This window comes from Colletotrichum gloeosporioides (assembly GCF_011800055.1).
Source record: "Colletotrichum gloeosporioides strain Lc1 chromosome Unknown consensus_27, whole genome shotgun sequence".
In the NCBI taxonomy this organism is placed as follows: domain Eukaryota; kingdom Fungi; phylum Ascomycota; class Sordariomycetes; order Glomerellales; family Glomerellaceae; genus Colletotrichum; species Colletotrichum gloeosporioides.
Genome location: NW_025544672.1, coordinates 918,785 through 940,364, shown reverse-complemented (window position 1 = coordinate 940,364; position 21,580 = coordinate 918,785). Strand labels below are relative to the sequence as shown.

Here is a 21,580-nt window from a genome sequence, read left to right as displayed (position 1 = left end):
GGCGATGTACTTGGCCTAGTGCAAGCAGGAAATGAGATGAAATCTAGAACAGAATCAGAGGACCCGCGATGCACGTGACGCCTCAACCGTGTGGCTGGAACTATGAACGTCCCGACCGTTCTTGTATTCCGAGGCGTTGCCGCCACACTTTAATTCAAGTCTCACCTTGCACAACATCCTATGATACCACCACCGCCGAGGAGGTCTCTGTCCGCAGCATTTTTCAGTGTTGAGTTACCGAGTTGCACAATTATGCAGCATGCAGAACACTCCGGGGGTAAGCCGTAGACTAAGTGGGGTGGAAGCTTCTTGATGATCTTGGTGTTCGGTGAGCCGTTGGGAAAAGGATCATTGGAGAGGGAAGACTCCATCGGCAAATTGTGAAAGGTTGAAATTCATTCAATGGAACCTATTCTTCAGCGATAGGGCCTTCGAGTGAATCTAAGCTAAAGACAATATTAAGCTTGCTAGCAGCGGCAACGCCGACGCAGTCTTCCTACATCAATGCTCTCCCCGTTGCTATTTGGACCACATCTTACACCCAATCCTCTCCTGTGATCCCACAAACAAAACCCAAAGCTTTAGCTTACCACGCAAAAGGAGATTTTGTCGGAGCTTTTCGCGTAAACAATCCCCAAGGAGCCAAGAGCCTACCGCTTGTTTAGACTATTGATCGTCAGCTGCAATTACCCCTTGTCGACAACCCCTGCCGATCCCGAAATCTAGACCTTGGCGAAAAGCCGGGGCTCCACCATCACAGACCCCCAAACCCGACTTTCTGGGTCGATTGGAGCTTCTCAGCTGTCCCTCCGCTCAGGGCTGAATTTGTTTGTCAAATTAGGCATTGAGGAAAGCGCCGGCATCTCTAGATTCCCGAGTCCACGTGGTGACGGTATCCACATTCGTCAACCGACTCAACCCAGATTGAGTCTTCTGTGCGACGGTAGCGTTGCAGAATCGGACGGCAGCGGTCCAGACTTGGTGACTAACAGGGTAGAAGAGACATTTAGGTTATGGGACGATATGGCTGGCTATCCCGATACTGTGGTTCAGCTCCGCGATCTATTGCCCATCGGCTCTGGGGATGAGTGTGTGTTTGGACACTATTGTTTGCATCGTGAAAACGCCCGTGAGAGAGCCGAGAAGGCACGTCCGGAGCAAAATCGCCATGGCAAGTTGGGAGAATGTCCCTGAATTATGGTCCAAGAGACATCGTCAAATCTGTATAAAATGCGACATCCCATCTCTTGTCTGGCAAGAGGAATACACAGCAATCAACCCAAGCTTCATTTCTTCCTACCCCCTTCCTCAGACTGAGCCCTAACACTTGGCAACAATCCAGAAGTCTCTGAACACCACCAAAAATGAGGTCTGCACCTCTCCTCGGCGCCCTGGCCGCGCTCGCCAAAGCCCAAGACCTCGTCTGGCAAGTCATCGACGACGCTCCTCCCCCGCCCAACGCCACCGTCCCTATCGGCGCCGCCGCCGAGACCATCGTCCCCTATGATGCCAACGCCGCCGCGGCCAGCATCGTCGCCGAGGTGATGGCCAGCCCGCTCCCGCAGGCAACCGCCCCCGTGACGGCAGACAAGCGGAATCTCGCCGTGCGCGGGGCGTGCGACCCGCAGCCCACCGGCGCCGGCCCCCTCCCAAGCCCCGACACCGCGGCCGCGTTCTTGAGCTCCGCGGACCTCTCCGCGGCGGCTAAGAACGCGCCCACTCCTTCTGGGTACTTCAACACTTTCAAGAACCTGCAGGCCTCCAGCAGTGCGTACGGATACATGGGCTACACCACCCTCGACAGCTACGACACCAAGGCGTGCGCGGCTAAGTGCGATGCTATCAACGGCTGTGTGGCTTTCAACATCTACTTTGAGCGCGATCCCACTGTTGTAAGCATGCCGCCGCCCCTTTCTCTCAAATAGAAAGCTATTTCTGACACGAAACAGGAACCGGCCGATAGCTGCCCTAACCCGGCGAGCACCAACGTCATCAAGTGCGTCTTCTGGGGCGGCCCCGTCTACGAGAGCTACACCACCAACCGTGGCCAGTGGCGTGCCCAGTTCGAGGTCGTCATCGCGGGGTCCAACGGCTATGTCGCCCAGCGCGCCGATAACCAGGCCGGGTACGCCCCCGCGGCCTACCTCGGCGACGCCTCCATCAACGCGCCGCTCGACTGCGCGGGCTACAACACCTTCATGGGCTCCAAGATCTTCACCAACGGCCCCTTCGACCCCAAGCTCTGCGCGGCAGCCTGCACGGCGCAGAGCGAGTATAACCTCCGCCACCCGCCCAAGAACGCGCCCGCGCAGACGTGCCAGTTCTTCAACACCTTCTTCGTCCTGAAGAACGGGGTGCCCGAGGGGCAGTACTGCTCTCTGGTAAGTTTGCCTTCTCATCCTCGTTGTCCTTGAGGTTCTGTCTCTAACAGCACGCAGTACTCCAAGTCCTGGGATGTTAGCTACGCCACCAACAACGGCCAATACCGCGGCAGCGACCACTACACCATCTCCTACAGCTTCTCCTACACCAACTCCACAAACGCAGGCAAACCTCGCATCCCGTGCCCCGTCGCGTCAGCCAGCTCCGCCATCGTTGCCTCCACCTTGCAGCCGTACTGCTCGTCGCTGCTGGGGTACACCACGCCCACGACCACCGCGACGGCGACGCTCTACGCCACGGTCCCGTCGACGACCAATGTCGCCACCGTTACACCGCTCGTGACGGCTTACAGCACGACAACGCAGCTTGTGGCTGTCACGAAGCAGCTGAAGCGCGCGCTGCCGCCCCGGGCGACGAGCAGTTGTCTGCATGACGATCTCACACCGCTGGACCACTCGAGCAAGGTCCGCAAGGGGCTGTGGGTGAGAGAGGACCAGCTTGTTAATGGGACCAAGGACGCGGATGGCAACTTTGTGGATGTTGTCGTGCTGCCTGAGCTTACTGCCGTGGCGTCCAAGAGGAGGGCAAGGAGGGATGGCACGCCGGCTGGGCTGGCTTCTTTCCCTGGTACGTTTTCACCCCAATCACTCATCATATCACGATACTAACCTCACCTAGCTGACGTCGTCTCCTCCGCCTGCTCCCTGCTCGCCACGCCCGTAACCACGACCGCCACCGTCTCAGCGACGACAACTCAGACCCTCACCACCGGCGAAGCCTCCGCCATAACCACCGCGCCAACCTCCACCGTCACCCTCATCCAGACCGTCACCTCGACCACCACAATCAACGTGGCCCCCAACGCGCCCACCGGCACAATCGGCTACCTCGCCCTCTCCCCCGCCGTCAACGCCAACTCGGGGTACGCGCTCTCCGACAGCGCGACACACATGACGGACAACTTCTACCGCCAGGGCAGCCGCGAGACCTTCATCGTAGCCGCCGACGGGAGCTTGTACTCTGTGACGCACAACGCGTACTACTACGTTTCGACTTCCGGGTCGTACAGCCTGCTGTACTGGAGCAACAGCCAGAGCGCGGCGATGAAGGTGTTCTCGTACACGATGCTGAGCGACGGGCGCTCGAGGGTGCTGATGAGTGTTGCTGGGGCGGACTACCTGTTCTGTGTGCGTCCGGCGAGCACGGGCGACGGCAACTCGGGGTCGGGCATGCATGTTTACGCGTTCAAGGCTGCGACGACGCCGCCGAGCTCTTGCACTACCATTGAGTTGATCATCAACCCGGCGTAACAGGGTTTCTTGGGGGCGAGCGACGGGTGGCGATGTGGCGTTTGAAGGGTGGTGGTTCCGTATTTCTGGTTGATTAGCATGTTTCTAATGTCAAGCAACAATTCAATGTTTTCTAATACGCTATTCATTTTTGCCTCCAACTTTGATTCAAGGAGATCAATGTCCGACGATGGGACCTCCCCGGTCGCCGATGGCGGAGCTGTCCCGGGGAGCTATGGCCTCCTACCGGACCCCACCGGAGCTTCACCTTCTTCTTCCGGCATAGCCTATCTTCACCCCTGGCATACAAGATGGCGATGAAGCCTCGGCACATCTAGATGAGATGAATCTTTGAAGCTCAAGCTAGTCCATCTCATCTCGATGCTCAATGCGTGGTCGGAGTGAGCTAGCATATCCAATTGACCCGAACTGACGTGCTCGAGCTGCGACGTTGCGCGTGTCAACGCAGCGCGGCGCGGTGTGGTGAAAGTGAGGAGGTGGATGATGTCATTTGCCGTGCACCTCCGCAGCGGGGAGGGGAGCCGGGGATGGATGATGCGATTGACTGAGCAGGGGTACGGTGAGGGTGATCGATTTGGGGATGATAAGAGAATCAAAAAGGCGGGCATTCCTCCTCTTCCACCTTTCCACAGGCCGAACAACCCCATCGTCAAATCGTGAAAACAGCTTCAGAAAATGGTGTATCTCAAAACGCTAGCCACCGCCGCCGCCGCCGCCGGGCTGGCCCACGCTGCCCTCCCAGGCCTCGACAAGATCCCGGCCCTGGGCCTGGGGACCTGGTTATCCGACAAGGGCAAGGTCGCGCACGCCGTCGAGTTTGCGTTGGGCGAGGTTGGATATGACCACATTGACGCCGCCAAGATCTACAGTCCGTCCTCTCTGCATGACCTGCGCCATGAGTAGTACTGACGATGACCCCCAGGAAACGAAGACGAGACAGGCAAAGGCATCGCCTACTCCGGCGTCGCGCGCAAAGACCTCTGGATCACCTCCAAACTCTGGAACACGGACCACCGCCAGAAGGAAGCCGAGGCCGCCATCGCAAAGTCCATCGCCGACCTGGGCGTGGACTACCTCGACCTGTACCTGGTCCACTGGCCGGTGGCCTTCGTCCCGGGCACGACAAAGCTGGACCGCGACACGTCCATCGTCGACACGTGGAAGACGCTCGAGGGCTTTGTCAAGGCGAACCTGACGCGCCACATCGGGCTGTCCAACTTTGCGAAGGCGGATGTCGAGAAGATCCTCGAGGTGGCGGAGATCAAGCCGTACGCGCACGAGTTTGAGACGCACCCGTACCTGCAGCAGCAGGAGTTCGTGGACTGGCATAAGGAGAAGGGGATCGAGGTGATTGCGTACTCGCCGCTGGCGAACACGAACCCGACATACCGCGACGACATCCCGGCCATCTTTGACGACGAGTTTTGGAAGGGTGTGGCGGAGAAGAAGGGGGTCAGTGTGTTCCAGGCGGTGCTGGCGTGGGGCGTGCAGCGCGGCACGATTGTGATTCCGAAGAGCACGAAGGACTCGCACATTGTGAGCAATAGGAAGGCGCTGGAGGTGGAGTTTAGCAAGGAGGAGCTGGAGGAGATTGGCAAGCAGGATAAGAAGCACCGGCTGAACAACCCCGGAAGGAACTGGGGCGTGAAGTTGTTTAAGGATCTGGATGATCCGACGAAGTTGGACGAGAAGAGCGAGGAGTTGTAAGGGGTGTGTATTGGGTCTAGTCTATCGACGCATCTGTCTTTCTAGATTGGGTAATTTGGAGAATGTGAATCTGTATCCAATCCATCTCTTCATACAGAACTGGATAGTATCTCTACTCAGTCTGTCTACTCAGTCCTCGCGCTTCTAGCAGCGTACTTCCGTCTAGCCCAGTAGAAGCCCAACCCCACCAACCACAGGACAATCAAAATGACCGCCTGCACCGGTGCGAAGATGGCGCCCCGCACAACAACAAACCCGCTCACAAGCGCAAACACAACGGGGATGAGGACAAACGGCTTGTACGGCCTGCGCATTTTGGGCTCGCGCACGCGCAGCACGACGGCCCCGAGCACGGTCAGGAAGAAGAAGGTGTACTCCCCCAGACCGTTGAACGTGAGCAGGGCGCGGAAGTTGCCGAAGAGGATGTAAAGCGCCGAGAGGACGGTCGAGAGCAGCAGCGCGTTGAGGGGCGCGTCGGACTTTTCCTTGGCCGGGGCGCCATCCGAGGAAGACTCTTCGGAAGAGAGGGCGTCGGAGGTGACGCCGAGGCGGCCGACGGCGCCGAGGAATTTGGGCAGCCAGTTAAAGTTGGCGGCGGCGACGGTCATGCGGCCTGCGACGAAGGAGTTGCCGAGGAGGGAGCCGGCCACGACGAGGCAGATGAGGACGGCGGCGAGGATGCCAAAAGCGGGGCCGAGGAGGCGGTTGATTGCGGTCTGGGGTGATAAGCAAGAGGGTGATTAGCGGGAGGTCAGACGGAACTTACCACGGCGACGCTGTCTGTAGTGGAGACGACGGACCAGGGCAGCAGGATGTAGTAGGCTGCGTTGGCGGCGAGGAAGCACAGGATGATTGTCGGGACGGCGGAGTTGATGGCGAGAGGAAGCTGGCGGGCGGGCTGTTGCAGCTCAGCCGTGACGTAGATGGCCTTTAGATGTTAGATACGTGGTGTCATGAGACGAAGGGAGGACTCACCTTGTCCCAGCCAGAGTACGCCCACAAGGCGCCGTACAGAGCAGCCGAGTAGAATCCGAGCATGTCCCACGCGCCAATCTTGGTCCAGTCAATCTCCTCGCCGCCGGGGAGGACCGTCTTGCGGCTCTCGAACCAGGGCTTGGTGAACCAGTCGCGGCCGCCAATATCCCGGTCGTGGTCGGCCGCCTGGATGATGACCACGACGAGGCCGGCGACGACGACGGCGGCGATGCTGACGAACTTGGTCACCACGAACAAATTGTTGAGGCGGGTGCTGGCCTTTGTGCTGATGGAGTTGGCGCCGTTCATGACGATGAGGATGAGAATGGAAAACAGCTTGTGGGAGAGGGCGCCGGCCTGGTCAGTCACGCCGCCGGCGGAGTAGATGCTCTCGACGAAGACGATGGACAAAATGGCGAGGGTGGCGGGCATGACGGCGACGATCCAGGTCCAGGCGGCCAGGAAGCCGAAGACGTCGCCGTAGATGTAGCGCAGGAAGGGCTGGACGCCGCCCTCGCCGGGGATGGCGGTGCCCAGCTCGGCCATGGAGGCGGCACCGGTCCAGGCGAGGACGCCGCCGACGAGCCAGACGACGAGGGCGGCGCCGGGGGAGGGGACGTTGGTGTCGATGGAGCCCGGGGAGGTGAAGACGCCGCTGCCGATGACGATGCTGATGACGATGGCGAAGGCCTCGACGGCGCCGAGGTTGCGAGTGAAGGTGCCGGCGCCGCGCTCGTCGGCGACGACTTCGGGGGGCAATACGGCGCGGTCCGGGCCGCCCTCGGTGGCGCCGTACTCCTCATGGGGGTCGGCCAAGAGCGGCCGTTGCTGGGCGGCGTCTTCAGCCTGGGTGGTGTCGTTCGGCGGCATCTTCCTTGCTCGCTGTTGGGAGTGTTTGTGTGACGGGGTTTGCCAATTGGATGAGGTCCCGGGCGATGTTTGAAGGGGGGACGAAGGTAGGTGGTAGGTCCTTTGACTCACGGAACAGGGATGGCGCCATGACGGTGGCTGGGGGTGAAGGTCTGGGCGCTGGCCAATGACGATTGCGGACCGGACCCACTTTCGATGACCCGTTTGTAAGAGACGCGCATCGTGACATTCCTCGCCAAAGCGTGTCGGATGTCGTCGGTTGAAGTATGATATTTTTAAAGAGATTTCCAAAGCTTTGGATGAGTTTAGCTTGCTTTTGAGCAGGTTGACAGCTTTCTGAAGGCATGAACTATTTGTGATGCAGAGCCTTTGTTGACGATAACAGAGTAGTAGCTATCAAAAAAGCAACAGTCGGGAGTAGGCAAATAAACCCGCTTACGCTGTACATCTATATGCATCAATGGGCAGCTCAAAGAGAAAGAAAAATCAAAGACTGAATTAGAAGGTTCAGTTTTAATTCTTACCCTAGGAATGCTTACCTGTTTATCACACATACCTAGGAAAATCAGGTATAAAAGGGCAAAAGTGAGAGCAGAGACAAGGGACAAAAAGTGCGGGAGAAGAATATAGGAGATGCGGAGACGAAGAACATTGATGTAAATAGATGTTGGAAACGAATGATGAAGATGGGACACGAGAATGAGGACGGCAGAAAGTATGGGAAAGAAGCCGGGGTAAAGATACGGGATTGAGATTATCGACGGCGATGAGAATTGAAGACGGGAACGACAGGAAACAAGGACTTATGCCATGAAAGATGGTGACGGCAGTACAATGTACTGATGGATAAGGGAAGCAATGGGAAAGCGAGAAAGATAGGAAGGCAAGCGACCCTTTGGAACATCCATGACATAAGCAAGCTGTTTTACCTTGCTTTGGCAGGCACGCAACCCAGGTTGCTGGATGCCTCTTGCCTGTTATGCCGTTCATGAAGGGAGGGGGCCGAACTCACCTCCGACTTCTGAACGTTTCTAGGAAAGCCAAAACCTCTTCTCCCCTCCATAACTCGAGACTTTTTACCACAATCCTCCCTCCCACAACACCACCACGACCCAAAGTAGGCTATTTCCATTAACTTCAATGAACTGGCAACTAACCATCTCAGATCAATCATCATGACGACCCAGCCCACCCCCGCAGAGCTCCTTTTCGCTGCCAATGCTAGAGATGAGCTTCCCAAGGACCAAGAGACCCTCGACGTCTACGGCTTCGCCCGTTGCCGCTCGCTTACCGATGTCATCCCTCTCTACAACATGTACGACATCTTATTCAAGTCCAGCGGCGTCACTCCTCAGACCCTCCACCAGTGGCGCTCCGACACCATCCCGAACTTCATCGGCAATCTCAAGCGTGAGCTGCGAAGCAAGAACACCAGGACCGCCGGGCACTGCTACTCGTGGCTTGTCCTCAACCAACGCGTCTTCGGCTTTGACCCCACTGGCGCAACGACTGCTACCAGCACCCAGACGCCAAAGTCCATGTCGTTTTCCGAGATCGACGCTTACATGAAGAGCCGATGCCCAGACCGAAAGCGTTACGAGGAGATGATGACCCAGACCATTCTCAACAATCCAAACGTCAAGCGAGCGATTGAGACTGGCCAGCTGAACGTCGCCGCCCAGGTGAAGGAGATTGCAGACTTGGTTTACGGCAACACCTCCTCCAACGCTGACGGCAAGAGCGACGGATGTGGAAGCGACAAGCCGGTGTCCCTGGCCGGCACCACTACGGAGATCCTCTTCAAGGATGTTGCCGCCAATCGGGACCCCACCGACCCGCAAACGCTGACCGACTACGGCTTCCGCCGCTGCCACTTTGCATTTCAGCGCCTCAAGCTGCTCAAAGCTTACGGTCAGCTTACCAAGACCTGTGGCATCTCCGAGATGACTGTGCACGGGTGGATGAAGAAGGGCCAGAAGAGCTTGGGTCTCCAGGTGAAGGGAGCCTTGGCCAGCAACAGCAAGGTCCCCGCCAGTCTCGTCGCGTTCGCCAACGATAATCAGTGGATCTGGGACCACGAGGACGCCGAGGGCGAGATTCGCTCCCTCTGGTCCACGCCTGATCTGGAGCAGAGATTCAAGAAGCTACTGAGTCAGGTCAGAGCCCTGGACGCTGTCCCATTCCAAGGACTTCAATGAGGGTACCTTAGACTAGTGAGAGAGACAAGAGGCTACCCGTGACTTGGTATGGCAAGCAGCATGGCTTGACGATGTCACCCGGAAGAAATTCAGGAGAACAGCTACACCGCAAACACGAGCAATTGACAAGAAATTACATCACATGACTGCTTGTATTGGTCCCTTTTCATTCCCCCTAGAGCGAGAAGCATCCGCGCCCCTCTACCCCTTGTGCCACATTTCCGTTTGCACTCTTTCTCAATCGGGCATGCTGGTCTACATCTCCGCCCCAACAAACAATGCATCCTTGTGCATGGCCGCTCGGCAGCTCCCCGTTTGTCTACCTCAACCTGATCGACTGAGTTTCCTACAGGCTGACAACATCTTTGCCATGTGAAGCCCCGTCAAAGGGGAAATTCGGCAGCTAGGCTCCTTCCCCTCCTGCCTTTCTCGCAGACGGTCGTCCGTATTCCCAATCTTCCACCTACCAACACCATCCACACGACAGGTCATCTCTCAGAAAAGCAAACTCTCCAGTCGCAATCCGGTAACTAATCCCTACCGTCTCATATACCCATCTAACACATGTGACCAGACAGCGATTGCCGTTCCGACAAGATGGTCAAGGTCAACTTCGACGCCGACGAGTGCGTCGCCGACATCCGCAACAAGGTCCAGGAGGTCGCCGACGAGGAGCTGAAGCGCATCGCCAAGGAGCGTGGCCACAAACAGCCTGCCTCTCCCGTCACCCCTGCCGAGGCCCTCCGCGCCTCCATCGACAGCGACATGCCACCTCTCGACCCCACCACGGCCCAGGCCTTCCGCTTCGACCGCGCCTACCAGGTCAAGGACAAGTTTGCCCTGCTCGCCCTCTACCGCGCCCTCGTCAACACCCTGTCCCTCGACCCCGCCGACATCCAGAAGTGGATCGAGAAGGACACCATGCTCGGCCGCCTTAACAGCCTCCACAAGAAGCACGCCGGCGCCCCCGCCACGCAGCCCGACCTCGCCGCCGCGCTGGCCTGGTTCGGCGCGCACAAGCACATCTTCGACGACCTCAACAGCGACGGCGACAAGGCGGCTGTCGATGCGGCCTTCATGGCCGCGCCCGCGGGCTCGCAGCTCGCGGAGGTGTCCAAGGAGGTGGCGGGCTGGGACAAGCTCATGGGCGAGGACATGGACGCGCGGGCTGAGAAGGGCGAGTACATCGCGTACATGCTGACGCGCCCGCACGTCGACAACAAGATCATCATGTTCTACTCCTACAGCGACCAGGGACCGCCCGACGAGGTCAAGACGATGCGCGCGGATAAGGAGGGCGGGATGAGCATTGTGCGCACTGGCCAGACGTACGCGGAGGCGATTGCTTCGGCGGAGAAGGAGTACCTTGAGGCGCAGGAAGAGAAGAAGAAGCGGGAGGCGGAGGAGCAGCAGAAGGAGAAGGTCAGTGAGCCCTTGGTGTGAAGATGGGGGAGAACGTTGGCTTACGTGTGTTGGAGTAGATGAAAGAGGCTGGACGCTGGGTTGCGCTTGGCTCGGCTATTGTTGGAGTCTCGTTTGCGGCTGGTGTTCTTGCTGCTATTGTCTCTCACTGAGGAGTACGCAAGGGAAGCATCTGCTGTCAAGTTTCGAGAATGCGATGGGATTTGAAGGCATTCTACGGACGTTTTGGAGTTCGGAACATCAAGCTGGCTGGAATGGAGGTTCCCGTAGCTGGAGATGGTACATAGCTGGGTCATCATGGCCCCATGAAGGGCTTCCTGTCTCATGATGACCCGAAAACAAGGGACTTACGACGAAATACCAACGACATGACACCGGTAGAACTATCTTTCCCTGTGACAAAGGCATGCCCGCAACAAGTGAAAGAGCTTTTGCTGCCCGCTTCTGCCAACCTGTACCATGGCTTTCTGATCCAGGCAAACATCGAGATCTCACAACCTGGGATCCAGGACCAGGGGCAATCGCGGCTGTCAGGCTTCCACGGAGGTAAGGTACTCCTCTCCCCTGACCGCCTCGATGCTGGCTGTTTGCAAACGCGCATCGACTAGATTGCTCGAGGCTGCAAGATGCCGCACTCACCTGGGCCCTCACCCCACCACCACCGGCACAGACGCGTCCACGGCCCTGTCTACTTTTCCACTACACCTCCATCAACCCCTCTTCCTCTACTTCTCCCTCTCTTCGAAACCCTTCCGAATCTGTTTCCTCCATCACTCACAGCAGTACCACTCACATTCTTACTTCCACCCAAAACCTCTTCAAACCAGTAAGCCCCCCTCCACCGCAACCCATCTCAAACTAACACACTTCAGACACCCCCCTCAACCAACCATGTCTCCCATCACCAAGTCCGACGAGGCCCTCTACGCCGAGGCCGCCGCCGAGTGGCAAGCCGAGCATGACGCCGGCGTCGAGCACCTCTGCTCCCTGGGCGAAAAGCTGATGACCGAAGCCGGCGGCCAGAAGCCCGAGCCGTCCGTCGACGTCGTCGCAACCTGCCCGGTGCTCCAGTCCATCGACTTCGCCGCCATGCGCACCGCCGACATCCTCAAGGCCTACGTCGTCGCCGGCATCGTTCCGGTCCACCCGCAGACCGTCGCGGACTTCGGCTTCGACCGCACCGTCACCCAGGCGGACCAGTTCCAGCTGCTCGACGTGTACCGCCACCTCATGGTCACCACCCTCAACGTCCCGTCGGCCGACGTCCATGCCTGGGTTGGAGAGTCGAAGGAGGTCCTGCTCAAGAATGTGCAGGCCAAGCTCCGCGCAGCGCTGGAGGCAGGTGCGACTGCCCCCGAGGAGATGAATCGTCTCAAGGATACTTTCCGCTGGTACCGTACCCTTGCCCCCATCGCTACCTTCTGTGATCACACTGACTGACACTGACAACACACAGGCTCACCCGCAACCGCTACATCTGGGACGCCTCCTATGCGCACTCGGAGACGCGCGCCTATATGGACGCTGCGGCGGCGAAGCCGATGAACACCAAGGCCGACATGCTCGAGCAGGTCAAGCTGATGGCGGAGGGCATGGCCAAGGTCGCGATGGGCAAGGAGGCGCGCGAGCGGCGCGGCGAGGTGGGCGTCGCCGCGGACGACAGCGCCGAGACCAGCGTCCATCGCATGAAGGGACCGGGCGGGCGCACCTTCCTGCCCGTCATGTTCTGCCCGGGCATGGACCTGAAGGGGTTCGCGGAGGAGATCAAGACGCAGCAGGTTGCGGGGATGGTTGCGCGCAAGAAGGCTGCGATGGAGCAGGAGAAGTAGATTCGGTTTCTCTTGTTGGGATGTGTAGTTGGACTTGAGGCTCACGCCGGAGACCTTTAGGTTACTGGATCACTGTGTGGGCTTTTTTCGGGGAAGTAGTGAAGCTCGTGCTGGGTCTACTTGGTCATGGTTTTCGTGGTCTTGCATGAGTATGCGGTGGGCATAGGGTATCAGTGAATCGGTCATGGAACAGAGAACTCGCTAGCATAGCTCTCTGATGATACCTACATCATGCATCTCTGTCGTTCCTTGCTATCATCCCATACCTTCTGAAGTGACTCAACCGCCCAACTGATGCTCTCCCCGCGGTGAATATGATCAGCTTAGAGTAAATCACCTCTCTGAACCCTTCCCACATCACTGCGACTGACTACTAACATAAATACTGAACCATTTTCCTCACCTTCCCCTCGCCTTTCTTTCCCTACACGACTGATCTCCTGTCAGACCCTCCCCTCCTCCTTTTCAAACACCGCTCGCTGTTCTGCCAAGCACATCAACCAGCCTCAAGATGCCCGAAATCAAAAGCTGTTGGAACGGCTATGCACGAGAAGAATACTACGTTTCTGATTCCATTGACTCTTACTCGTCAGATGATGATCTCACGGACCTTGAAGAGAACAGCGTCGTCCAAGAAATCGCCGAGTGTCTCCAAAGGGACATGAATATGACGATCGCCAAGAGGCGGTTGGGGCAGACAGAAATCAACAAGCCGGACGACTGTAGCTCTGATCTTGAGGGTCTTGCGCTGAACACCAGTCCTGCCAACGAAACCAAGGACGAAGACACCCTTGGTTCTGAAGAGAAAGACCGCCGTGAGCACGCTGATTGGGCCGCCAGAATCGAACAGGATTTTAATCGCTGGAGCGGCCGACAGCGGTTGAAGGATACGGCCATCGACAACTCAGATGACCGCAGCTCCCATACCGAAGGCCGTTCGCAGAAGTCCAGTCCCGACAACGCCGCCGCTGCCAACAAGAAGGCCGCAGAGCAGGAACAGGTCAAGGGCCTTTGCACCGTCTGCCAGAAGAAGCGCACCTCGAGAAAGTGTGCCCTCTGCAACGACTTCTGGATCTGCAGCCTGCGATGCCAGAAGAACTTCGTGCTCGTCGGTGGGCATTTCGCCGGCCCGTTGGCCTCATGCGCCGACCACTTCAATGAGTGCGTCCTCAATCCCAAGACGACCGCCAGCCTCCTCTACATCTTTGCCGCCGCGGAAAGGCTTCCGTACTGCGCGGAGAACTTCCCGGAGATGTACCAGCGCGTGATCGAGGACTACCGCTTCGACATCTTCGACATTCGTGGCCCCACAAACAGGGAGTGCCTGCTGCGATTCTATTGGCATGCCATCTATCAGATGGACGTCAGCGCCCGCGAGTTGCATCTTTGGAGGGAGGAGGGAAAGCTCTATGAGCGCATTGCGGTGCTGTGCCAGTCGTACCCGAAGACGCATGGCTATTGGGACCTGAAGTGGCTCAAGCAGACGCCGCTGTGGGAGAGTGAGCTTAGTTCGAAGGCAAGGGCTACGATCGAGTTTGTGACTGCCCGGCAGAAGTTGGAAAGCGAGATGGAGGCGGAAGAGTGGACCAAGAACCGTTGAGACGGCATCAAGGGTGGGACGCCTGGTATGTGAATATTATGGAGAATCAGCACGGCAGATAGAATGAGCCAGATAAGGCATAGTAAAAGTCAACTGCAATCAAAATGGCGAACACACGTAGTTTATTTGGGTAAAGTCCCGCACCTGCGGCTGGCGATTCAAGAATATCCTTAATTCTGCCTGGCTGGAACAGACTTTGAAAGAATCTGGTAACTGCGACCAGGTGTGTCATTCCTTCCCCTAAGATAACTGTCGACTGCGGATCTTGCTTGCCATTTGAGATGAGAATACTCAAAGGCAAGAAGCAACCGCAAACCTCAGCTTTCTTGCCTCTTCAATCCTCTTCCACTCCCCACTTTCCGTCTATAAATATCGAACTTCTCCCCAAAGCCATTCTCCTTCCTTTTCTCTACACCACACCATCCTCCACTCTCGACTTTCACTTTCAACCAAGGCAGTGCCCCTGAAGCCAAATACTCTATCCTCACCTATCTTACACAAGTACGGAACATCAGGATGTCTGAAATGGGCGACTGTGTGGTGGACAGTGAAGACGAAGTCGAAGTCGATGATGATGAGTGCATCATTTGCGACGAAGCTACCATGAGAAAGTGCGCTATCTGCAACGACGTCCTGATATGCAGCATGAACTGCCAGCAAATTGCAGTTATCGACGACGTTAACTCCTATCACTTCGACATGTGCGTTGCCGACACAAGCGCCGACAATTTCTACAAGGACGTTTTGTGCAACAGGATTCCGAGAGATGAGCAAACCATCATGGACTTCCAGTTCATGTGGTTGCGTAACATTGCCGACCAGAGGAAGCTTCTCGAAATCTACGCGACAATTATTCGCAAGGCGGACGTCACACCCCGTGAGATGGGCATCTGGGTGGAGGAGAAGAAGCTATTTGAGCGCATTGCTATGCTTGTTTACACCTCTCCAAAGCTGATGAGTCTCAATGATGTCAGATGGCTCAAGGGAACTGATATATGGACTCGTGGACTCAGCAAGACCACCCAGGCGGTTTTCCAGGACATCATTTTCAAGCAAGAGAGGCTTGAACGCGAATTGGGGATGATGCGACCCTTGTGACTGATGTCACTTTCTCTCAGAGAAACAAAATACATCATGACGCGTCTGGTAGAGAAGAGTGCCATCTATCAGGAAGCAGAAGTCAGCGTTGGCCAACGAGAACAGCCATCGGACCAAGCAAGGTCTCTTAGTGAGCGACCCTATTCGATTCCCAAAACTTGACATTATTTACTAACGAGATAGATTTTGCATTCTCAGTTACAGTCGTTGCGCTTTGAAGTTGACATTCCGGCCTTGCGAAGTGGCTTGGGTTTCCCAGAGACAGATTAGGGAGTTTTGGAACATCAAGAAGAATGGATTGGGCCATGGACGGACCAATACAAGGAAGGGTGCGGACAAAATGCATAGTTTGCGGATATTTGCGGAATGAATGATCCGCCTTTCCTAGCTTCATAATAGACCGAGTTCAGCTGAAGCTCGCAGTTAATCTAAAGCGCTGATGTTTTGAGCATCAACCTAAGTGTCAGTGGTATATCGTGATGTCTCTGCTTTTCAGAGACCTCTGCATATTCCGTGATCAACTTCTGGTTGCTCGAGACAGTGCAAGTGCTACTAAGAGAAGGCGCTTTCCACTTGGCCTACCCGTACTCCTTCCTATTCGTACCTTCCTTCCTGCGGGTGCGTTCCTTCCTGCTTCCACGGCTTCACGTGGTCTAGGTACTGAACCGCTTCAGCCCCACCTTTTCGACTTCACCTCATCATTGTCAGTCTGGATTTCCATCTTCGACTGACTTCCAGGTTCTCGCTCCGTTTGAAATTCCGTCTATCAGGGGTCCAAGTTCTGCTGTATAACGCAAGAAATCATTCAACAGTTTGCTCTCCCACCAAACCCGGGAAACCAAACACGATTTACATCCAGCAATGTCGGCCTCTCCTCCCGACAACGAGTCTCCTCCCAACCGCGAGTCTCTTCCCGAGGGCGAGTACCCCCTCATATTCCACCCTCCTGGTGCCCACTACTTCTTCAGATTGATCGACGCCATCCGGAGCGCAGGCACGTGCGAGGCTTGGACGATGCCTGACTGCGAGGCCGAACCCTACAAGTCGCCGGACCCCTTGGGCACCTGGGGCATCTGCATTGTCTGCAAGAGGCTCCCTACCTCTCGCAAGTGTAGTAAATGCGGCCATGACTGGGTCTGCTGCAGGTCCTGCGAGAAGTACATGCGCCTTGGCCTTGCCGACAAGCCTCACGAGGAGATGATCGCGCACGTTCGCCTCTGCGACAACCGCAACGAGACAACCGCCGACATCATCGTCGAGGACGTGACCCGCGGCAGGATGCTTACTCACCCTCAAGCCAGAGAGGACTACGGCTTCAGTCGCTGCCCCGAGCCCTCAGACCGAGTCAGGCTCTTCACCCTCTACCATGACCTCGTCAAAAGCCTGGACGTGACCTCCCAGCAGCTCAATGTCTGGATGCAGGAGGACACGCTGTACGAGTCCATCAGCGCCAAGATGCACGCTAGACCACAGGATTTCAGTCCTGAAATCCGCGACTGGTTCGCGGAGAACAGGGTCGTCTTCGACAGACCGGCTGCTGATCCTAAGACCTAGGCAGCATGAAGGTGGTCAAAACTGCCGTTCAAGTTAAATCCTTTACTAATGGATATTTCTAGCCGTGTTTCAGCAGCTTTGCCCTTTCAGCATTGTTTGATTGGCACTTTGAGGCGGAAAGCTATAGCCTTTGATAGAGGGAGGCATGAGTAATAAGGGGTGGAACAGGAGAGGTGGCTCCTCTAGAAGGGCTTTAGGATTGCAGGCCGTTTGAGGCTCTGAGCTGCCTCCAGTGTGAACATCGCATTGGTAATATTGCTTGGGTAGACAGAAATCGCAGTGACAGTAATTTCATTACAAAAGGACCCATTCTTTGGATGTGACTGGAAGCCTTTGTCCCTCGATTGAAATACCTAGCCAACTTGGGACCCTTCTTTTATTGGATGTCATCTGCCCTACCACAGCCCAGACGCAAAGATCAACCCATGGTTCCTTCCTAGGTAGCTCAGTATCACCAAGCAGCTTCACCTTCACCTTTACCTGAAAATTCACCTTGAGCTTTCTCCTGAGGCACCACCCACTGAATTGACCTCGCTAAACGCAGAAGTCTGCGCCTTGAAAAGCCCTCTCACAAAACTCTTCATCTCAGATTTCCTCCCGTTCACAATTATGCCTTTCCACCTTTCACTGAAAGGAAGGAACCCTTTCAAGTCACAATGCAAACCTACAACTAACAATACAAACAACAACACAATGGCGAACGACAACGGCAATTCCGGCAATGACCCTCTCCCGGATGCGAAGCCCAAGAACAAGTGCATCGTCTGCGGCCAGAGAAACACCACCCGCAGGTGCACCATGTGCTCCAAAGACTTGATCTGCAGCACCGCATGTCAGTACAGCGCCACCATTGACGGCGTAAATGCTACGCATTCCAAGCTCTGTGTGGACTTGCCCCAAACCATCGCCGACATTCTCTTCAAGAGCATCATCATCAATCAGATTCCCACCGACCAGAAGACCCTGTTCGACTATCGCTTCAATGATTTCAATGATCATGGCAAGAGGATGCTTGTCACTGCGTACAAGCATGCCCTCGTCTACGATGATTCAGCACTCGCGAACTGGACATCTGGATGAAGGACAACAAACTTTTCCAGCGAATGGGCATGCAACTTGATCTCCGCCAACACTATCTGGGTGTGCAGGAACTCCGGTGGTTTCAAGAGAATGCAACCAAGGAGAATGACGGAACGCCGATGAACAAGGTGGTCCAAGGCATCCTCAAAATGGCCGTTGCTCGCAAAGAATGCATGCATCTGTGGGAAGATCGCTAGTAAGCTTTACTTTTCAGTTCTACATGGCTGCGCTTTACTGATATCTTTTCACAGGGCGTGGGACCTCTCACAGATGGAATTCGGGGATATGGAGATCAGATGGCTTTCTTGACATTTGGGTGGCTCACTCGTGGTTTCCTAGAGGGAAAAGAGCTACTTGATAGAGTAGAAGTGGCATGCCAATGCCCTTAATACAGCAAGGCCACTCAATAGAATTGCATCACACACTGTAGCTTGCCAGGCGCGCTATCCAAGAAAATCTCTGGTGAAAAGATCTGTGATGAAACTTCCTCTTTGGTTTTTTTGACTTTTTGCCGTTCCACATCTCACCATCCAGGAGGGAAGGAGGCATTTCACTGTGCGGCTGCCTCGAAATATCCATTCTCCGCACGCTTCACATTACCACGGATATTTGCTGCTCTTCTTACAAAATCACAACTCATTTTCTCATCTTCACAGTTTCTTGGCTTCACTCCACAGGTCTGGTCTTCCTCCTCCCAATATACCCGAAATCTCTCTGCCATCTAACACATTCGCAACAGAACTCAGATCTCACCGCCAAGATGCCTCCCTCAAACGCGCAAAAGCGCAAACCCAAATCAAGATCTCCTACCTTCGACATCGGTCTCGTCTCCGCAAACCCCAAAGTCAGACTCCAAGCCCGCCTCCGCGCCTGCAAGAACACGGCCGAGAACCTCTACCACAACGCCCGCGCCGCGCGCCTGCCCACCGACCAGCAGACCCTCAAGGACTTTTGCTTCGACAAGCTCACCTTCGACGTTGAGAAGATCGACCTGCTGCGCATCTACAGACTCCTCATCCTGCAGATGGAAGTCTCGTCCGCGGAGCTGAACCTGTGGGCCAAGGAAGGACCGCACTCGATTGGAAGGAACATTGCAATTGAGTTTGCTAACAAGCCTGACGTCGTCCCTGAGGAGTACCGCGAGTTCTTCTTCAACAATATGCGGGTTTGGGACCTGGAGGGCAATGTCCATCTTGGAGAGCATGCTCGACCTCCTCGACCACAAAGGCAGGAGAGTCCCGTCATCATCATCGAGTCCGGAGATGAGGGTGATGAGGGAGGGGCGGGCAACGATGCGCACGAGGTAGTAACCTCGGGTGAGCGTCATCAGACGGAGCAAGCGTCACCTGTCGAAAAGAAATCTTCCACTCCCAAGGGGAACGGCGTCGAATCTCAGCAGACAGGCCCTAAGAAGAAAGCCACTCCAATTCCCTACAAGCCGAGGAGCATGATCTTCAGGAAGAAGAGAAAGGCGTCGTCGTTCAAGCCGCAGGGCGCCCAGAAGATGGACGGCGGGTTCAAGTCTTTCAAGAGAAAGCGCGACGTTTCTGAATCTGAGTAAGTTCCATCTCTATCCTTTGCCAAAGATGTTCCGCTGACGCGAAGCGTGATACAGGTCGGAAGGCAACCCATCATCGAGAAAGCCCAAGCGCGTCAAGACAGTTTCTTGAACATAGGCTGTACCTTTTGCATCAAAGATGAAACACCTTGTTACTAACATCTACAACCACATTTGGTCGGTGCATATCTCTCTCTGTATGATGATTGGAGTCCATGCTGACTACCTTTCCTACCAGCATATCCTGTTTTTCAACTTCATCATAGCCTATCTCATTTTGGGCATTTTGGGGATATAGGAGGTATATCAACGGAGATTCGCAAGATACTGGGACAGGAATACCCTTTTCCAACACAAGCTGCAGATCTGCTTACACATTGGCTTCAACTTCGAGGATCCTTTCGTCACGAGAAAACAGTAGCTGCATTATAATCGCATCTTGCTCCCAAAAGTTTCATGGAATGGGAAAAGGGTTTTCGTATTGCTTCAATCTCGGTTTTGGCACGTCGCATCATGAGGTTGTGGTCGCATCATTTTTAATAGTTGCACCGCGTCTTGACCATCTTCACCGTACTCAAATACGACGCCGTCGACTGCCTGCCCGAGCTTTCTAAGCCAACGCATGATACAGAAGCCCATATAATGGGAAAAAGCATGACCTGCCCGGCTCTATAGCTGTGCAGCTGGAGCAGCAGCCTTCTTCAACTCCTCGTCATCGCGACCAGCCTTCTGCGCATCTAGCAGTGCCCTCCATTCACTCATCGGCCGATGCAACGTCTGGAAATCCTCTCCATTCTTTTCGTAACTCCCCAACCAGCTCGGATATCTTTCCTCATAGAACTCCTCTAGTCTTCTCTTCCCCTTCAGCACCTCTCCTAACGCTAGCGCATCCTGCATCGCCGCATTTGCTGCTGTGCCAGCATGATTGGACCAATCATGTACCGCATCGCCAATGAAAACAACTTTGTCCGTCTGAAGCTTGGCGAGCAGATTATCTTTCGGAATCAGCATGCTGACAAGCTGATGGTGAATCGTCCTGTCACCTCGCGCTCGCACGTCTTCGTAGACAGTCCTAAACGGTTCCACAAGATCCTTCGGCGGTAACGCTTCGATTTCGTCCCAGAACGCTTCTGGCGCACTTACCTTGTCGAACGACCGGTCCCCGTACCTCACGAATAGCGGATCATGACCTTCCTTTCTCCTTCTGGATAAACCCCAAGACACATCGACGTAACCGATCGCAGGGTCCCAGTTGGCGTCATATATGGTGAGGGCGAGAATCTTCTGATCCCCGAATCCGGGGTACACCGCCGCATCCTGGATGTGCGGTCTGATCTTCGCCTCCCACTCCGGGAGCGAGAAACGACACATGCCGTTGATCATGACACCATCCCAATCCTGCGGAACGCAGTGCGGAAGAAGGCGTGTGCGGATGAGTGAGTGCACTCCATCAGCGGCGACCAGGACACTACCTTCAACCACCATCCTGTTCTCGAACTCGGCACGTACCCCGGAAGTTGTAGAACTGAACGATCGCAGCTTGCATCCATACTCCACCCTCCCCGCCACATCCCCCATAATGACACCTCTCAACCTCTCTCTATTTGTCCTAAAATCTCGCGTGCTCGCTCCCTCTTTGAAGCTCGCAGCCGCGAATCTCTCGCCCGTCGTCAAGTTGACCAAGAAGGTGTTCGTCTTGCCAGTTTTGCGATCCACAGCCACGCGAGTGGCAAAGTCGTCTTCCTCTAGGCCGAGAAGCGGGAGTAGCTTTGCAGTAGTGTCTGAGCGGAGCGTAAGGCCAAAGCCTTGGTTTTTGAAATGGGCTTGCTGGTCGAAGATGCGGAAGGGGATGTTGTGGGAGTGGAGGTAGCGCGCGAGGGTTACGCCGGCCATGCCAGCGCCAATAATGAGAATCATTATCGCAGGTAGTTAACGAGACCAGGACAGCTGATAGAAACCTTAGAAAGCCTCTTTGATCATGCGATGTGCGTGTCCTG

General features: G+C 55.7%; 11 protein-coding genes across 11 annotated transcripts; 9 read left to right on the top strand and 2 right to left on the bottom strand.

Annotated features, from left to right (window-relative positions):
* Window positions 1-1,364: 1,364 nt before the first annotated feature.
* On the top strand, window positions 1,365-3,692 carry GCG54_00007656 (uncharacterized protein; the record flags this gene model as incomplete). Its single annotated transcript, XM_045407634.1, has 4 exons — window positions 1,365-1,892; window positions 1,950-2,381; window positions 2,439-3,009; window positions 3,061-3,692. The coding sequence occupies 4 exons, from the start codon at window positions 1,365-1,367 to the stop codon at window positions 3,690-3,692; spliced, it is 2,163 nt and encodes a 720-aa protein (XP_045267079.1).
* A 675-nt stretch (window positions 3,693-4,367) lies between these two features.
* Window positions 4,368-5,399, top strand: GCG54_00007655 (putative oxidoreductase C26F1.07; the record flags this gene model as incomplete). Its single annotated transcript, XM_045407633.1, has 2 exons — window positions 4,368-4,560; window positions 4,615-5,399. The coding sequence occupies 2 exons, from the start codon at window positions 4,368-4,370 to the stop codon at window positions 5,397-5,399; spliced, it is 978 nt and encodes a 325-aa protein (XP_045267078.1).
* A 125-nt stretch (window positions 5,400-5,524) lies between these two features.
* Window positions 5,525-7,244, bottom strand: GCG54_00007654 (b-type amino acid transporter 1; the record flags this gene model as incomplete). Its single annotated transcript, XM_045407632.1, has 3 exons — window positions 5,525-6,115; window positions 6,166-6,327; window positions 6,375-7,244. The coding sequence occupies 3 exons, from the start codon at window positions 7,242-7,244 to the stop codon at window positions 5,525-5,527; spliced, it is 1,623 nt and encodes a 540-aa protein (XP_045267077.1).
* A 1,175-nt stretch (window positions 7,245-8,419) lies between these two features.
* Window positions 8,420-9,442, top strand: GCG54_00007653 (uncharacterized protein; the record flags this gene model as incomplete). Its single annotated transcript, XM_045407631.1, has 1 exon — window positions 8,420-9,442. The coding sequence occupies one exon, from the start codon at window positions 8,420-8,422 to the stop codon at window positions 9,440-9,442; it is 1,023 nt and encodes a 340-aa protein (XP_045267076.1).
* A 597-nt stretch (window positions 9,443-10,039) lies between these two features.
* On the top strand, window positions 10,040-10,885 carry GCG54_00007652 (uncharacterized protein; the record flags this gene model as incomplete). Its single annotated transcript, XM_045407630.1, has 1 exon — window positions 10,040-10,885. One exon carries the CDS (start codon window positions 10,040-10,042, stop codon window positions 10,883-10,885), a length of 846 nt encoding a protein of 281 aa, XP_045267075.1.
* Window positions 10,886-11,755: 870 nt separating this feature from the next.
* On the top strand, window positions 11,756-12,693 carry GCG54_00007651 (uncharacterized protein; the record flags this gene model as incomplete). Its single annotated transcript, XM_045407629.1, has 2 exons — window positions 11,756-12,255; window positions 12,321-12,693. 2 exons carry the CDS (start codon window positions 11,756-11,758, stop codon window positions 12,691-12,693), a joined length of 873 nt encoding a protein of 290 aa, XP_045267074.1.
* Window positions 12,694-13,204: 511 nt separating this feature from the next.
* GCG54_00007650 (uncharacterized protein) lies at window positions 13,205-14,293 on the top strand (the record flags this gene model as incomplete). Its single annotated transcript, XM_045407628.1, has 1 exon — window positions 13,205-14,293. One exon carries the CDS (start codon window positions 13,205-13,207, stop codon window positions 14,291-14,293), a length of 1,089 nt encoding a protein of 362 aa, XP_045267073.1.
* A 516-nt stretch (window positions 14,294-14,809) lies between these two features.
* GCG54_00007649 (uncharacterized protein) lies at window positions 14,810-15,391 on the top strand (the record flags this gene model as incomplete). Its single annotated transcript, XM_045407627.1, has 1 exon — window positions 14,810-15,391. The coding sequence occupies one exon, from the start codon at window positions 14,810-14,812 to the stop codon at window positions 15,389-15,391; it is 582 nt and encodes a 193-aa protein (XP_045267072.1).
* An 861-nt stretch (window positions 15,392-16,252) lies between these two features.
* GCG54_00007648 (uncharacterized protein) lies at window positions 16,253-16,945 on the top strand (the record flags this gene model as incomplete). Its single annotated transcript, XM_045407626.1, has 1 exon — window positions 16,253-16,945. One exon carries the CDS (start codon window positions 16,253-16,255, stop codon window positions 16,943-16,945), a length of 693 nt encoding a protein of 230 aa, XP_045267071.1.
* Window positions 16,946-17,638: 693 nt separating this feature from the next.
* Window positions 17,639-18,025, top strand: GCG54_00007647 (uncharacterized protein; the record flags this gene model as incomplete). The annotated part of the gene is made up of 1 exon (XM_045407625.1): window positions 17,639-18,025. The coding sequence occupies one exon, from the start codon at window positions 17,639-17,641 to the stop codon at window positions 18,023-18,025; it is 387 nt and encodes a 128-aa protein (XP_045267070.1).
* Window positions 18,026-20,252: 2,227 nt separating this feature from the next.
* GCG54_00007646 (FAD-dependent monooxygenase nscC) lies at window positions 20,253-21,500 on the bottom strand (the record flags this gene model as incomplete). Its single annotated transcript, XM_045407624.1, has 1 exon — window positions 20,253-21,500. The coding sequence occupies one exon, from the start codon at window positions 21,498-21,500 to the stop codon at window positions 20,253-20,255; it is 1,248 nt and encodes a 415-aa protein (XP_045267069.1).
* Between the last annotated feature and the right edge of the window lie 80 nt (window positions 21,501-21,580).